This window comes from Sceloporus occidentalis, unplaced genomic scaffold, assembly GCF_023333645.1.
Source record: "Sceloporus occidentalis isolate IW3139 unplaced genomic scaffold, rSceOcc1.0.p SCAF_279, whole genome shotgun sequence".
In the NCBI taxonomy this organism is placed as follows: Eukaryota; Metazoa; Chordata; class Lepidosauria; order Squamata; family Phrynosomatidae; genus Sceloporus; species Sceloporus occidentalis.
The window spans coordinates 684,407-702,525 of record NW_028317259.1 but is presented as its reverse complement, the minus strand read 5'-3'; the positions used below and the strand labels follow the sequence as shown (position 1 = coordinate 702,525).

Genomic DNA, 18,119 nt, shown 5'->3' with positions numbered 1-18,119 from the left:
AGGGCTCACCGGGGCTCAGTTATCCGCACCTCGGTATTCTCGTACCGCACTCTCGGTAAGCAATTGAGACCAATTTAGGTCTCTTGAGAGATCGAAGCGGTTTGGGTTGTCCAACCTAAGCCTAGATTAAACTATGAGGGTTTCAAGACACTTGTGAGCAAGTCATGGAGTCACCGTGGCTGCTGCAGGCGGCCCCTTCACATGGTGTTAATCTGCAAGCTGGGGGGTGTCCAACTTCCTTACAAGCTTGAATGGCTTTGGCGTCTAGTGGAGGAAATGCCTTTTTTTCTTTTTTTTCTAAATATAAATATATATATATATTTTTTTTTATAACCTCACAAGTTTTGATTGTGAATATCTCAGAGAGTAGGCGCCCCTCTGAAGTCTGTTTTTGTTTGTTTTTTTTGCCACTGGACACAGTTCATTGGTGTTGATCTCGATCCACCAGTTATTGCACAGGATGTAGCGATTCCACTTTTTCTCATGTTAAAAAAAAAAAAAAAAAAAAAAAAAGTGCCCCCTTAGTTAGAAACGAAGCTTGGCAGCGGAGAATAGACTTTAAAAAAAAAAAAAAAAAAAATTTCTGTACAGAAACGGATAATTAAAATTAGAAATTTATGTAAATGCGCAAATACGCGTTCTCCCCGAGGACCGGTGCATTTGGAAGCTGCGTTTTCAGACTCCGGCTAGAGGGATGGCTGACGGAGGACTCAGACCGAGTTCTCTTCCGATCATGGCCCTTTAATTGTTGGCTCACGTGCCAAAAGGGCCACATGTTTCAAAGCTTTTTTTTTTTTTTTTTTTCCTTTTTCCCAAGACAAGAATGACGGTATGTTTACCAGCAATTTCTACATTTTCTTGTTTACTCATGTCATTTTAGGATGTATGCATTTGTAATCTAAGATATAGCGTGAATCACTAAATTATACACCCACATGAGAGACTTTGATTTTTTTTTTTTATTTTTTTTTGTAAAAACGGATAAAATACTGCAGTTTGTATCGGGTCCTGAGAAGGGGTGTTTTTAATATATATGTAAAAGGCTTTCAAAGAAAGCTTTGTAAATGTTTTTGTAAAACACATTGTCTTGAAAATAAAATTAAAAAAATACTGTCTTTTGATTGTTTGTGAATGCAATGGGTGAAAGGTAAGTGAGAATCTCCAGTTTGTGGTTCATGGTGGCACCAGTCTGTCCCAGTATCCACCCAGCCCAAGGTAATGGCCTTTCACAGCTTAAAAAAAATGCTGTTACTCTTCGCTAAAGGGAGAGCCGTGCTTCAGCTCCTTGTTTTCCTTATACATCATGGAGGTCTATCCTGAGAATCTGCTGCAGAAAGAGCTTGGGTGGCCCTGTATAATGTATTAAGTCATCCATTGAATTACTCATGGCACAGGGCCATTTAGCCTTACCAGATAAAGAGATAGGTAGTGGCCCTTCAGAAGGAGTACTTAAAGTCCAGGAGCAGAAACCCATTTCCCTTTAGTGAATCGGTTGGATGCAGGTCATGCTAACGGAGATTGTGAGCCGGGCGTCTCATCCAACATGAGTCTGACCCCACAAACACTCTGCTGTATGAACGGGCAAAAAATCCCACAGAAACGCCCCAAATTCTCCCCGAAAGAGTACAAGCCATTACAGCGGAAAAGGGGGACCGAGTCCATATTAATGTCTCTGTATTGAGAGTGTGAAGCCATCAGAGGCCCTGATGGTGTAATGGTCAGGTGTCCCAATACTTTTGTCTATATAGTATGTGTGATATATATATATATAAATTGTATGGAATTTCAAAAACATTAACAAATTACAACATTTTAGGTATTTTTTTTTTATTGAGGATTTATCAAAACAATCAGATCTTTCTCTTCCGCCACACACCATCCTCCGCACATGCCTCCTCCCCCATTCCTCCAATCACATAGGAGAGAGGAAATACTGTGACAGGTTGCACCAATAAGGGGTCAGGATTCTTCCCTCACACCTTCCTTATTGGTCCAACCTGTCTGTTATGGGATCACTCCGATGTGATTGGAGAAAGGAGTTTGTTCCTGTGGTGTGGGTGGAGCCTCCTTGCTGAATAGGCAAGAAAGATGTTTAAAAGGTAAAGAGGGGAAAAAACAATGGATTTCAAACAAAAACTCAGAACTTTCACCTTTGGCTCCCTCCTCGTTTTTGGACAAAATGTCTTAAAATTCACACAAATCCAAAGTCTGAAAGAAGCTGTGCGACGTACGGTAACGAGTGACAACGCATTCTGGCCCGTGTGGTGCTGTCGGAGTAACAATTCCTCTTTGAAACTCAATTAGGAGTAAGAAGGCAGCTTTTTTTCTAGTTTCTATGGCGATAGCCTATCAGTGACTGCTTCTGTGTCACGTGACAAGCGTTCCAGGCAAAAATAATAAAAGGCAACATTTTGCACAATTTTTGGAGAAGGTCTGGGGGTTCGTGAAGCTCCAAGAATGATGTTTCTGCTGCTTTCTTTAGTTACAAAAATGTTAAACTCAGCAGAGTAGGTGGGACGGCACCTTTAGGGTGCTGATTGAATCCAGCTGTATTAGGGGTTACAAAAAAGCTGATCGGTCCATTCCATTGGTTGCTATGGTGATAGGACCACTTTCTATACATAAACCCCCACTGCATTATGCTGTAGCCTCTGATAGAGTGAGGCCCTGATATGTGCATGTATGAAGTTTATGTGTTTAACATGAAGCACTTACTATCATGTTGCGCTCTAGCACCAGCCTTGAGGCAGGGCCCGGGCTAATGAAAGGGTTAACGTGGTCCCTGCGCTCGGGAGTTGCCCATCATGCCTCGGGGTAGGGAGAGATGCAGAGACTGCAGTTCCGCGGCTGACCGGCAGGTGCCGCGCGTGCGACCGCCTCCCTCCCCTCCAGCCGTTGCTATGGTGACGCCTCCTCCGGCCCCGCAGCGGCCGAGCGCTGGGAGTGAGATGCGCCCACCGATGGAAGGAGCCGGTAATGTGTCTCCCCTTCCCCTCCTTCTCTCCTCCCTTCCCTCCCTGCTTAACTAGCCCGCAAACTCTGCATATTAAGCGGCCGCTCTGCATAGCGGTCCCTCTGTGCTTTGGGTGGGCGTGGACCTAAGGGGGTGTGGCCGCTCAATGTACAGGGAGGTGAAAAGCTACACATACATGTTATGCCTACACATGTCACATACATGTATCTGTATGTATTTATCTGTACATACACATGTGTCATGTATAGGAATACATGCATGTATATGATTGTATGTATATGCCACATGTGTAATAGACAGGGATACATTCATATGTAGAAACACATGTGTAATATGCATGTGAACATACATGTATATGACTGTACTTATATGTAAGCATACACATGATATTGATCAGTATTCAACTGTATTGTGTAATATACAGGGATACATATATGTATATGTGTATATTTATGTGTACACATATATATATGTATCTCTCTCTCTATATATATATACCGTATGTTTGTGTTTATATTTACATATCTGTCATATCTATATATTTAATCTCTTTATATGTGTATGTTTGGTGTGATAACGTATCGTTATAGTATGTTTATATACATGCACCGTTCTGACTATATAGATATATATAGGTGTATATGCTTCCTATACCTTTATTGCATTCTGATGTCATTGTCTGTTATGCATGTTCTGATGTATGTTGCTATATGCATGCTGGTATATAACACAGCCTGCTTTGATTCTGTTACACGGGTTGCGGTGTATAGAGGAGTGTATCTGGGTATGGGAGTCTCTGTATAGCAGTAGCGCATTATAGAGAGCAGAGTGCCCCCTGTATACAGAGCGTTAATGTGCAGGATGGATAGTGGTGGGGGCAGTGTGCACGGGGGGGGGGGGGCGGTGGTGGCTTCCATGTTCTGCAGTGTGAAGCTATGTCTGCGTATGTAATATGATCACGTTTGGCATGTTTGTAATATCAGGCCTCCACAGTACACCGCTTTATGGGGTCAGGCCTTCTTTTGCCCCTCTTTCCTCCCCTGATGCCCCTCTTTTCTAGGAGGTCAGAATGTTTGCTGGGTATGAGGGGATCGCAGGGTTCTACAGCCCTAAAAGCCCCGATAATGTGTATAGAAATAAAATGTTTATAAATTACATTGTGTAAATAAGATACATTATCCTGATTTTTTAAAAATGTCTTCTGAATCGTGTTACTAGATTTCACACCACATAACAAGTCTTGTAAAGCCCCACCCCTTAACCACGCCTATAGCCACACCCCTAAAACAAAACTGTCCTTATTTGGTCATTGGAAATGATGGAAGATACTTTTTCAGTTCAGAGCGGGATGTTTTTTTGCACACAGAACACATCGCGGAAATGTTTTTTTATGTAACTGAGTGGCATTAAGGAGAATAACGTGTATTTTACACAATTTTATTTATAAAACATTTTTTTGTATTCTAAACACACCCACAGGGGCTAAAGAGGGACACAGCTCTCGTCTATCTCCCTCTCTCTCTAACTCGCCTCCCTCTCTCCTGGCACACAACCCCCCTCCCTCTCTCTCCTGGCACATAACTCCCCTTCCTCTCTCTCCTGGCACACAACCCCCTCCCTCTCTCTCCTGGCACACAACCCCCTCCCTCTCTCTCCTGGCACACAACTCCCCTCCCTCTCTCTCCTGGCACACAATCGCCCTCCCTCTCTCTCCTGGCACACAACTCCCCTCCCTCTCTCTCCTGGCACACAATCGCCCTCCCTCTCTCTCCTGGCACATAACTCCCCTCCCTCTCTCTCCTGGCACACAACTCCCCTCCCTCTCTCTCCTGGCACACAACTCCCCTCCCTCTCTCTCCTGGCACACAATCCCCCTCCCTCTCTCTCCTGACACATAACTATCTCCCATCTAGCCTGGCATAGGTCTCCCTCCTCTCACACCCTCCTCTCTATGTATCCTGGCACACAGTTTTCTCCCACTCTCTCCTGGCAAACATCTCTCTGTCTCCTGGCACATAGCCTCTCTCTCCTGGCACACAGCGCCCCCTAGGTTTCAGTAGACTTAGACCGTTCTGATAATGATTGAAGATCAAAATGAGGAAAATCGGGCAATGGACATTTCACGTGGCAGAATTATTCACAAACATGGAATTGTTTTGGACTCTTTTGTGGGTGAATTGATTTATAAGCCGGCCTCAAACACAGAAGGATTATAATTATTGCATAAATCATGATTTTTACGTGGATCTTTTGTGAAATTCATGAATTGGAATTTAATTTGTAAGGGAAAGACAGGAGGGATTTTGGAACAACTGGATGTGCAGAATTAATATAACGGCAGAGCTAAAGTTAATCCCCGAGCAGCAGGCTTGGTGTGTTGGGATGTCTCTGCTATAATCTGCACCGAGAGAGGTAAAAGGGGAGGTAAGAGGGGTGGTAGAGGAGGGGGGGGGCAGCTCCGGTTTCTCCATGTTGACCGGTGAGAGCGCATTGATGATGTAAAACAAATTATAATGGTAATGATGAGCCATATGGAATGACGAGACATATTTTGTAGATGTGCAGAGGGTACTCTGTCCAAGAGACTGTAGATGTAAGCTCCTAGGAGCAGGGCCCTCCTGGCCTTTTGTTTCTTTGTGTCCAAATTGTGATGTCATATATGACTTGTTATGTCCTATTTGGCCATGGATACAGTGCTCAGGAATATGATTGAGTCATATAAATAAAAAATAATAATAATAACCAACTTCCCCATCATGAAACAGCGGCGACATAAACAGTATTATATTTTAGGACTATATCCTCTAATAATGGCAATAAAGGACCATGCATACTTACTATGCATCCTTATGATGTCATTAAGACCAATGAGTGGTCATCCTAGATTACATTGGCATCTTAATTCACTTCTGCATTAACCTGTAGTCTTTATCTAAATGTGGGTATTATAGGTAAGTAGTCTCCATTGGGTTAGTTCTGGCTTTCCCCTGTATTGCCCCTGGCTTTCTGCTTGTACCGACTCCAAGTGTTTCATTGTGTTGAGTGTGAAAGGCATGCGCGAAGGTGCTGGGTTGAATGGAAGGTGACACGGGGCCTGGGGCAAGCATCCTGTGATGGGCTCCTATGAGGTATAAGACGTAATCCCCAGTTCGGCTACAAATAATTGCCATTGCTCATCGTCATCTAGGGTCATGTAATGTTTTCACATCCAATAAAAGTTTTACAAACCAATTTTTCATCAAGTTTTAATAAGACGAGGCCAAGGACTGATTAAGGTCTGAGTCTTTACAAACGGGCGACTAGATGGGGGCGAACGGGGGCCGATCAATTCTATGTTTCTACAACTTTAGGATAAAAAAGTTTGTGTTTTTTTCCCCTGGATTTATCTGCCTTTTTTATAATCAGTGCACCACGTGGCTGTGATTTGGCCAATGCCGTCACCCAGCGTTAGGCTTGTTTAATGTTGAAATGTAGCTTTTTGGTTGTGTACCGTGATGTCATCGTGTAGTCTGTGACCTTATCTACCAACTAAATCAGTTCCTTTCCAGGTCTCTTCCTTAACACCCTTTCTTCTTTCATTGCAATCCCGCTTTGCAAGGAAAAGGCTGTCCGGTCAATGTTTCTAAATCATTCCCCTTCTGTTTGTCTATTTTTCATTTTTCCTCTGCTTCTCAATCTCACTTAATGATATGGGGGGGGGGCTGGGTCAAAAAGCCCCTTGGCCCTCGGGACTGTGGGGGGAAGGGAGGGTCGAGTACAAAGGGCACCGCGATGTCCCTTTGTCTGCAAGCGAGTGACAGGCGCACATCCACTGATCACCTGCAGGTGGCAGTAGACTAATAACCAGTGAACGAGACCTAGTGACTGGCACAGAATGGATCTATAGGATATTCTATAGGTATCGAACAGACTGTTTTTACTTTGCTTCATAGCAACATTTTTGAAAAGTAAAATTCAGAATTTTAAATTGCCCGAAATATGTTAAAAGCAGCTTATGGTGCTAATATGTTTATATGTTACTGAAACAGAATGATTAATTACATTAAAGCTGCGAGGGGGTTGTGATCTTCACCTTCTGTGCTATATTGAAGGACATAGATTAATTGCAAAGCTGATGCTTTATGAAATGTAGTGGATACATAGGGTTACCTTCCTTGCTAAGAGTAATGCCTACGGCTGACACAAGAATAACAGAAAACCATGAATTTTGTATAGGGAGGTGCGTTTGGACATATCGGCGTGTGCCTGCAATTATAATTTATGTTTTCCACTAATATATTTGCAAATATATCAAATAAATGTAAAAATTCCACCCATTGCCCTCGATCTATTAGTGTCCCTGAAAATTATGTAACCCAACCCAGTTGCCGCATGGTGTGATCCAACACGTAGATGCTTCAAGAATTGTCAGCACACGGTATAAAATCGTTGAACTCCAGGCTTTGCTTTTAGTTATTGCTACTTGAGCACAGGTGGTTTAAACAAAATTATTTGAACTGTGTTCAAGCAGTAACATCCAGTCATCCTGGTGTAAAGACAAACCCATATTCCAGAATTCCGACACCCCAGGCATACATGAAATACAGAAATCATCATTAAATTACAGGTTTAAACCAGTGATTTCAACAATTTCCTACCCGTTTTGTTGTGTTAAAGCAACAATCATCAGGACACCAAAACTTAAAAGTCTGAGGCTCCACTCCCTGGCTCTCAGTAAGCTAATAAATGTGTCTTGGACCATGTTAGGTTCCCGGTTATCTTTGCATCTGAACGCATCTTCTCCTAGGCTAGATAATTATAAAAAAGAATAATAATCATAATAATAAAGGGTTTGGAATCTAGCGAACAAGCAGAGGTGGCACTGCCATGTCAGCAAATAAAGCAGTTGCTTACCATATAAGCAAATGAAACAGCTGCTTACCATACAAGCAAATAAAACAGTTGCTTACCTACCAAGAAAAATAAGCAGGTGCTTACCATACCAGCAAATTAAGCAGTTGCTTACCATACAAGCAAAGAAAGAGTTGCTCACCTAACAAGCACATTTAACAGTTGCTTACTAAACCAGAAAAATAAGTAGTTGCTTATCATACAACCAAATTAAATAGTTGCTTACCAAACAAGCAAATTAAGCAGTTGCTTACCATACAAGCAAATTAAGCAGTTGCTTATAGCCCAATCAAAATTGGTCTCCCTTTAAGGATTTGGGAGGAAAGAAACAGATTCCTCATTAAGTTCTCTCTAGAATTTATCTTTTTAAAATAAATCTAACAACCTAGAGCCACTAAACACGTATTACACGTGTTCTGCGTGATATACTGCCCCCTTTATGCATATATTTTGCCCACCACCCCCAGCTTGAATATGTATCCAGAGGACAGCCATAATTATTTATAGGGAAGTCTGATTATCCTTCTGATTTAGGTTGCGTAGTAAATATACGGTAATATCTTTAAAACGTATTTCACCAGCCGGATTTTCGCGGTACATTATAGTTTTAATAATGTAATTCTCCAGCCGTAACGTCATGCGGTCGGCAGAGTGAGGAGCTCTTTAATGGCGTACACAGGTCATCTGGGTCTAAGAATCAGTCAATGAAACGTACAGATCCAGAAACACAAGTGTTCCGATACCTCTGGAGTAACCCCCATTACAATGAAAACCCCCTCGCCACAATCAAGCGGCTAATTACCGCCATCGCATTCTTTTATTGGTTGTCCTTGTACCCACCATAAATAAAGATTAGGATGAACAAAAAGAAATGAAGGACTCTCGCCCAAGGCCAAACAGACTTTCTTTACTATTATTATGGGGGGTTAATGGCTGTTAGGTATTTATTGCCGGCAATCGTAATATTGCTACTCTTTAAGCGTTTGAAGCTTGAAACTAATTTTGAAACCATCACTCACCCCTTGGCACCGGAAAGTGTTTTCGTATTAAGCTGATCACCGGTAGATAAATAGATAAAAAAAAAATCATGCTATTTAAAATTAGCGGTTTAAAAAAAAAAGAAAAGATTTAATAGATCTGGTTTCATTAAGCCTCACCATTGTGTAATTATATAGTGGCCACTTTGGGCACATGTATAGCCCATATGCAGCCGACGTATAAAACCTGTTATTATTTGGCTGCTCAATACTGGTATGGAGTATTGATTGCTGTAAGCAGCTATTAATAAAAAATATGTAACAAAAAATGCAGTTTGTTAAGCAGAACGCTCACCGGGAAGCTTGGTTAAAGGACGAATTCAAGGTCAGGGTCAGATATGAATTAACAGCCAGAAATCAAATGTCCACAAGCCTCATCGTGTATGAATGTGCACTTATACAATGCCGTCTAGTCGGTTTAGACATACTCGATATTATACAGGGGGGGGGTTATAAAAAAAAAAAAAGACAAAATTCTTTCATTGGGACTTAGTATAGTTTGTGCTTTTTGCCTGGACTTCAAGGTAATTGGATACATTTTTGTAATTTTATATATATCATTTTACTCTTATTTTATAGGCACAAACCTCTTTTGATTCTGAGATGTGACCAAGGACTGATTAAGGTCCTAGCAGGAAAAACAGACAGAGAAAATGGGCCAAAACTGTCATATTTGCTGTCAAGTTCTATGTTTGTAATACATGGCAGCATGAGATTGGTGGCAGTCTGTGGCAGCTTCAGCATTTTCTAATCAATTTCTCTTCCTTCTCCTCCCGACACCCTTCTGTTGGGTTCCAAATGTCATTTTGCCCTTTTAACCCCCAAAAACTCTATTTTAGCCTGTAAAGCACCCCGCTGACACCTGCCAACCCAGTGATCATCAACGTCACCCAGTAACTCCCACTATGACCAGTCCCGGCCAGCACTAGACTACCATAAAACCAACGGGCAGGCGCTTCATTTCATCCCGCCGACTCCCATATACTTTCAAATGCCTCTGCCTGTAGGTAACAACGCAGGGGATGCGGGCGTTTCACCGCCGGGCATCGGCTTTTTCGGAGAAGTTCGTCCAGGTTTTGCATTTACAAAGCGCCGATAACCAATTCCTGAGCAGAGCTCGGCGATCACTTCCAGCAACTGCCACGTCCAAGTTCAGTAAGAGCCGAGTGTTCGTATCCCTCGTCACCAGCCCAGACAGCAACCTATCAATAGGTTAATTCCGAGGTCGGGAGGTCAGGATTATTGAGAAAGTGATTAGGTCCCCGTCAGATCAATTCATCCTTAGCTGCCCCTCCCTGGACACATAAACACCATTGATTTTGTGTGTGTTTAACATGTCTGTGGCAGGGCATTGATCCACCTGCCGGGGGAGAAGGAGGAGGGGGAGAGCTTTCTCATTCTTTCTATAGCCTTTAGGACGGTTTGGGAACGCACCTCAACGTCCCCTGTCCATCTCGGCCACGTGCAACTGGTGACTTAGTGAAAAGTATAGTGTATTTTATAGGCATCTTTCTCATTTAAATGCTGGAGTTCCTCCTAAGTCCTCTGTGCTGTATGTCGGGCTTCGATAGTTTATCTCATACTCTTTTTTTTTTATACAATACACCACATTTTTAAGCCCCCATACTGGGTAATTTACTTCTACTTAACAGGTTGGGAAGTTGTATATTCTGTGGAGACCCATAGGGATCGTTCTTAGGTGTGATGATCAGGACCATACACACACTGCGCAGGAGCATCCAGCACCACTCACAATGCATACAAACCCCACACTTATCATCACCACTTTGCAGGTTACCCAAAACAATGGAGATATTCTTGAAAAATTCCGAGAAATAGCCATTTTTCCTACAATACAAAACTTGGTGTCTGAAATCAACAAGTCTTTTCTTCTTCTTTGTCTTGTTTTGTTCTACTTCTTTATTATTATTATTATTACTATTATTTATTGATTTATTTTTATTTTATTCTCCAGTGTTGGATTAATAAGGTTGCTTTTTTTTTTTTTTTAATGTAACATTATTACAGTATTAATTATGGAATAACGCAGTGTTAGTAATACAGAGATAACAAACAGAAATTGTATTGCTACTAATTTTGTTTTAAGGGATCAGCGAAGCATGCCGTGCGTTTCCAGTGGCATTTCCATGAGAAGCGCTGGTAGGACATTTCATTCCCGGTGCCGGCTGCTGTCGCCGTTTCAATAAGTGATCCTGGTTAGTGCGGAGAGGGGGTTTACACGCACACTCTACTCAGCACGGAGCCCAGTGGCACACCGTCTATGCCATTAGCCTAGAAGCCTATATAGCCTTTCTTTCAAAAGCATCACACAACAGCTCCATACTAGAATCAGAACATACATTTTAAAAAAAACGTTAAAAAACGTGACCGTTCATACGATAATGCCGTCGCTCCACTTGTTCCTACTCCATTTTATAAAAATACAGGGAATAACTATGCATTTTTTCTTATTAAATTCCTACCCTCCGTAAGAAAAGAACATTTTACTTTAAGTATATCTGACCCCCTGCCGGTCTTCTAGAATGTTGGTTACCTATTGGAGAAAAGGTAATTTATCAAAACCATTAACAATTTCATTTATTTAAAAAATGGGGGTTTCATTTAATAAACGTAAGAGGCTATTTTGGAATGTCAGAGGCTTCAGAGGCTGTATGGGGCAAACGGAGGCATTGTGGGGGGTTTTACAGTAAAGGCAGCCATTGGGATAGATTGTACGGAGGGGCAAGGGTTACTGGATGGGGTTATACGGATCTATAGCAGGAATTATAGATTAGCGCAATGTGAAGAGTTATATATAAAGCTGTAGTGCTCACTGCGTTCTAACGTTTGACCAGCTTTTGTTGTTTTGACGCTACGTTGGAAGTCCTCTAAAAGGGCCTGGCGCTTAATGGGTCAAAATGAACCCGAGCAGTACCAGCTCCTTATATAAGTTGAAGAAACCTAACTAGGACTAGCCGCGGCTATGTTTCCCCAGGAGAAGCACTCATTACTATTAACGCAGGGTGTCCCTTAACCCCTTCTGTAATAGACCTTAACCCATCTGGTGTCTTCTCTCCGACAGAAGGATGCCTTTGCTGTGTTGACCCTATAGGTGCCAGAGGGGAGAGGAATATACTCAGAAGGGTTAAAGCCGCTGAGCGCATCTTAACAGTATTTGCCTTAGTCATTTTCTCACTTTGTCTTTTTTTCTCTGTACTTCATCATTTTAGCACCTTGTTCTGCCCCCACCGTGTCGCCCCCCACCTGTCTCTCGTGCATTGTATTGTAACACTTCCTGATAAAACATTATCTGCGGCATTAATACATTTATCCTCCGCTTCTTTTCTCACTTTTTTTTCCGCTTCTCCTGCTTTTTCTACCTTGCGTGTGGCATTTAGAGGGTACTTTCTTAGCCCCCACCACCAGTGGTATTCCCCCACCTTCCCCTGTTTTAGGGGGGTCCGTTATCGACGCCGTGAGCCCCGGGAACACGTGGAGCACTTCCTCGCTTCTAATTGTTTTGACTTGGAATCGGCAAGGCGATTAAAGAGCATTGATTTTCTCATACTTACCACATTGATTTTTAAATTTCCTATTGATTCCCGCTCTAAATCTCTGTTTAAACAAGTCCTCACTCGGGAGATGACAAGATCTGATTAGCCCAAGAGCCCACAGAGCCCACAGCCCTTAACCCTTTCTCTGCTGCTGCCTGGCGAAGAGGTCCGTCAAGTCGCGGTCTTGCTGGAACGTGTTTGGGTTGGGGTGGGGTAGAAAAGAACCTGGTGTTACTGCAAAGCGATCAGCTCAGAAGCTGGCTTACCTTGTAATACCCTTCCTCAAAGTGACAATTCCTACAGTTTAAAGCAGCACCGTGAATGGCCAGGTTTGCCCAGAGACAGCTTCTCCTGCGTAGACGTCGGAAGGCTAACTAACTCTCCCGAAAAGGTCACTTCTTCCTTGGGTATCCCAAGAAATTGCCCACACGGTAGACTTGCTTCGATGTGCTTTTATAAATGCTCTGGTAGAGTTTCAACTTACCTTGTTCGGCACAGAAGGTGGGAACAAAACTAAGAGTTCTTCAAGGACATAGTTTAGAAATCAGAGTAATATTAAACTATTGTGTTGTAGAGCTGTTGTCCAAACCTCAAAGGTCCTTTCCACACATTTATTAATCCTTCGGATGGTCCTTTGTGTTCTGTTTGTAGAGCCATCAAAACCTGATTGACTCCTTTTAGGAGGTGGACAAGGAGACAGAACGCCAAACAACTGTAGGACTCACAGGGAGATACTTTAAGTAATAGTATCATCCCTCCATAAGGTCAGGCGGTTGCATAAGGACCAATTTTAAGTCATAACCTATCCATCTGCCCTTCTTCAGGCCTCTTGTTTGATAAAATAACAAAGCTTACGGGTTTATGATTCAGTTTCCGAATCCTCAGACGTCTCTTCTTGACAAGTAGATGTTGGGTCACCAAGATTACAGTCTGGTATCAAAAACTGTCTCTTCTTCCTGTGCAGAAGATATTGGGGCAGTCTTTACAGTGGTGGCATCTTCTATGACACTTGGTGTAGACCATTTTTGTTGGTCATGGGCTGGTCTTGGTGTTAATGGATGGACCTTCTTGTCTTCTGTCAGATTTGAGTAACTTTTCTTTGTTCCTCCCTCGGCAGAATGTACTCTCCCTTTGGTCGATGTGTGTAAACTGTTGGCCATTGCGTTGTTTGAGGCATTGTATGAAAACATAGTATAGGGTCTAAATTCCATGTACATTGGTGAAAGAAGCTCTTTGACCCAACCTTCTACCACTGGCTGGTATTTTGGTTCCTGGTACAGATTAGTATAGTTATATCTGTTGGTGATAAAGACATTTTTACTATGCTTTGTTAAGTTCATTATGATGTATCTTAAGTGAGAAACCTTGTTGTATTTTCTGGGTTTCTGAGGGGGTAAGAAAACTTGAGCCAAATTATAAGAATCAACAAGAACTATTAGTTAATCCGTGGTAAGAACCCAAAACAAAACAAGAATTCTGCGCATACCTAGTGAATACAATAAAAAAAAAAAACCACGTGCTTAAAACATAAGCATTAGGGATTCCGTCACACTATACGGCCGTATATCGCTTCGCCCTCCACTACGACAAAATACCCCAAGTTTGGTGAGTCCTATAGAATTTTTCATGGCTTTATTGCTTTACAAGGAGCTGAATCAGTGGGACTGCACCGGTAATCCTTGGTAAGAAATCTAAAGCTTTATACACAATGATTGTCAAAATATAGAATATTTTGGTACAAAACCAACTCAAAGTATAAAATATTATGGAACTGAATACGATAGAATTGTTAATTTCTTCTCCTAAAGTAAGTAATTTTCCGGTAGTGGTATAATAATAATTCCACTAATTTAATGAGGTTAAATTTCACATTTAAATAAAGAAATGAATAAGAATGTTCTATTATGTCAATATTACTAATTTGTACATAACTGCATCTAAGGTAAGGGTAACACAAAAGACATACTGATGATGTCATCAGCGGCCAACCTCCTGCGCATCTATTTGCCCACCAATCCGAGCAGAGTCCATGCTGAAATTCTTCCTATATTAACCCTTTTTACCGTTGCTACGTGAATCAACAGAAATCCTGTTGTTTAATTTCAGCCTCGGTCCACGTATCTGTCTCCTACCCCCAGATCTGATGACACGGTGTCCAATGATTATCTGTATCCTCACAAAGCTTCCAAAAGAGCACATCCGTGTACACACACACACACATTATATATTATATATATATACATATACATATATATATATATATATATATATATACACTCATAAATATATATATATAAATATATATATATATATATATATATATATATAAGGCTTATTCACTTAACATGTTTAAATATAATGATAAATCATTACATCCAAACACAGGTCTAACATATAACTGCAGATATAAATTATTGTAAATTGTTCATAATTATTATATATAGACCAGTATATACAGAACATATATAATGCCAAAAATACTATTTTTAAGATATTGCACATATAGGCACATATATCAATGTGTGTATTTATATATATATATATATATACACATACATATAAACTGGAATAAAAAAGGGAAAATGCATGTATCAATACATATACATATAATACACTTAGAGAACAGACTAATAATAATACTAATACTAGTAATAATAATACTTTAATAGAATTGTTGTGTATGTTTATGAATGTCATTGGCTACCCCATCAGGTATACTTTTTCATTTAGTTATTATTAATATTTTTACGAATGGTGATAATATTATTGTTATCATTCTTATTATTTGTATTATTATTGCTTTAATAACAAAGGTTTTAATTGCTACTTAGTGCTTACAGAACTGTTTGGAATTGTATGGTTACCGGCACCTGTGAAAAGTATTCTTTTTTTGACATATATATACACACATATACATATACATATATACATACATAATGCTGTAATAATAGGTGTTTTAACCTAAAATGAATATTTTGCACATGTAATTGCACGTCTGATAGGGATTTGACTCGTGCCATCAGCGGAGTGGCACTTGATGAGAATAATTATATACACACACGTCCAGGCTGTGTTTTGTTGCAGGCTGCGCAACTCGCAGAGGTTGCAGAAAGCTTAGTGGTTACCCCTCAATTAACCTCTTCACTGTCAGGGGCCTAGCCCCTCCGGCAGACAAGAGGTTAACCCATTGAGCGCCAGCCGTCCCCTGCAAGGCACTAGCCGGTGCTGCGTGCAGGCTGCTCTTTGTGTGTGTGTACACGCCGGGGTGAAAGGATAAGAAAGGAGTTGGACCCCACACAATGGGATGCATCCAGCAGCCCCTTGCGGAGTGTGCGCCTCTGTGTTAATGACTGCGGCTCACCCTTATTGTATGTGCAGGGACTCCATGCAGAGCCTTGTGAAAATTAGTGTTAGGTCATTGTGTGTACACGCACTGACCACGCGCTTCGCTCCCTTTTAGGTTCCTTTAGTCAATGTCCCAATTAGGTTTAAATGACCGTCTTAATTCTAAGGCATATTTACAGCTCAAAACTAAAATTTTAAACTTACCACTCATCACGCATTTGGTCATTCAACTTCTCTATATTTTTAAACTTTCATTTTTAGTATATATATGTATATATATATATATATATATATATATATATATATATATATACTGTCTGTATTCCCTTCAATCAGTTAAAGTTGCTAATTCTGGAAATTAAGAAAAACTAAAGAAATAAAACCATTATTATAAATATTTCTTTATAATATCAAGTGAGTAGATATTAAAGAAGAAACTAGAAAAGATATAAAATTAAAAAGCACACATATATATATATATATATATACTGGCATATTTATAAGAGGTTTTGTTGATGTTTATTCATATTGATCTATTATATATATATTTATATATACAGTTATATAATATGTACATAAAATATGCACAAATATAGGTGCCCCGGTATTTCCACTCACATATTGTGCAGAGCGGTTTCACAGCTCGGGTGGATAGGGAGACCAGATAGAAGTGTCCATGTTATTAAAATCTTTTGACACAGAGGTCACCCCTCCCCCAACCCCTGCTGTCCCCTGCTGCTCTATATATAAAATAAATAAATAAATATGTATGTATGTATGTATATATATATATATAAATACTGTATGTATGCGTTTTACTAAAAAGCTTTAATTTCTTTATGCGTGGGGTCTATTTTTTCCCATTCTTCTTTTATTTTTTTAGAATTGCCAATTGAGTGTGTTCATCAAATTTTGCGTAAAACCCAGATGCCATGAGCATTTTTACACTCTCTGCAGTCTCGTTTCAGGCCCCCTATTTCCATTGTCATTTTCTTCCGCTGTTCTTTTAGTTTTTCCCCCCGTTCCATCAGCTTTTACTCTTTCGTCGTATTTGTCCTTCTACTTTTCAAATCTCGCCCTCGATAACCTCTTACCCTTTTTCTCTCAATGTCACTCTATTTAATTCTCATTTTCCATCTTTCTGTCTCTGTCTAGCACTGTCGCATCTCAGCATTACCTTCATTTTTACCTCCAATCCCCTCTTTCAGCTCCCAAAAAAAAATCCAGCTTTTAAAAAACAGATAGACATTATCTTTTTATTATTTTCAATTTTATATTATTGTTAATTTTCCTTTTAATAGTTTTTATCTGTGAATTCGCCGGTGTTGCCTGAATTTACAAATTAATAAAATAAAAAATAAACAGAAATTACATATTATGTGGTTAACGTGAAAAAGAATCCGTTTTGGACAGAAGAAGAATAAATGCAGTTGTTACTCTTTCTTGTTGTTTTTGCAGAATTAAACACTTTATTTTATTTTGCTATGTTCTTGAGGATAAATATTTAGAAAACATATAAAGTATGTTTAACGTATTTTAACTAATATTATATTTTCTACATTTTATTGTTTGGGATTTTATAAACCTTTCATACCAACAATAGCCTTAATGTTGGTTTTATTTTATTTCATTCCTATATGTGAATCCAAATATTATATATATTATAAATGTTATATATATATATATATATATATATATATATATATATACACATACACACACGGTATATATATATATATATATATATGTGAAGCTCGGTGGACATTTCCTTTTGCAATACTATGTTTCCATGTTCAACCTTTTAACTCAAAAACACGATGTATTCTAAGATTGTGAAAATTGGGCTTTGCTAAAAGCAGGAGTGAATTTCAAAGGAAAAATTCCATGAAAAAGGGAGGAAATGGGAGAAAGAAGGAACATAAAAAGGAATCGGGGAGAGAAAAAAGGGAGGGTAAAAAAAAAAAAGAAATGGGAAAGGGGGATTATGAAGAAGAAAAAAGGAATTAGTAATATTGGAAGCAAGGCAGGTAGAGACAGAGAGGGGCAGGTAGATGGAACAGAACCATTTAGAAAGGTGAATAAAAGAGAAACGGAGCAGGGGAAGAAAAAGAAGTAGAGGTACAATTAAAGAAGGGCAAAATGGAAAGGTAAATGCCAAAAAGAGACAAATTGTGGAGGAAAAAAGGTACAAAAGGAAAGGACTCTAAAGCAGTTTGAGAGAATGACGAAGAGGCAAAAAGAGCAACAGATTGAAGGAGTGAGTGTGGTAGGAAAAAGGAGAAACGGACAGATATATTGAAATCGAGAGGTATAGAATCA

General features: G+C 40.1%; 1 protein-coding gene across 1 annotated transcript in view; it reads left to right on the top strand.

The window, feature by feature from the left end:
* The first annotated feature begins 2,900 nt into the window (after positions 1-2,900).
* Positions 2,901-18,119, top strand: part of LOC149275585 (POU domain, class 2, transcription factor 1-like) — a 57,673-nt gene continuing 42,454 nt past the window's right edge. The window contains exon 1 of the mRNA XM_089504571.1: positions 2,901-2,973. Coding sequence (XP_089360697.1) covers positions 2,901-2,973 — 73 coding nt within the window. The remainder of the gene's footprint in view (positions 2,974-18,119) is intronic.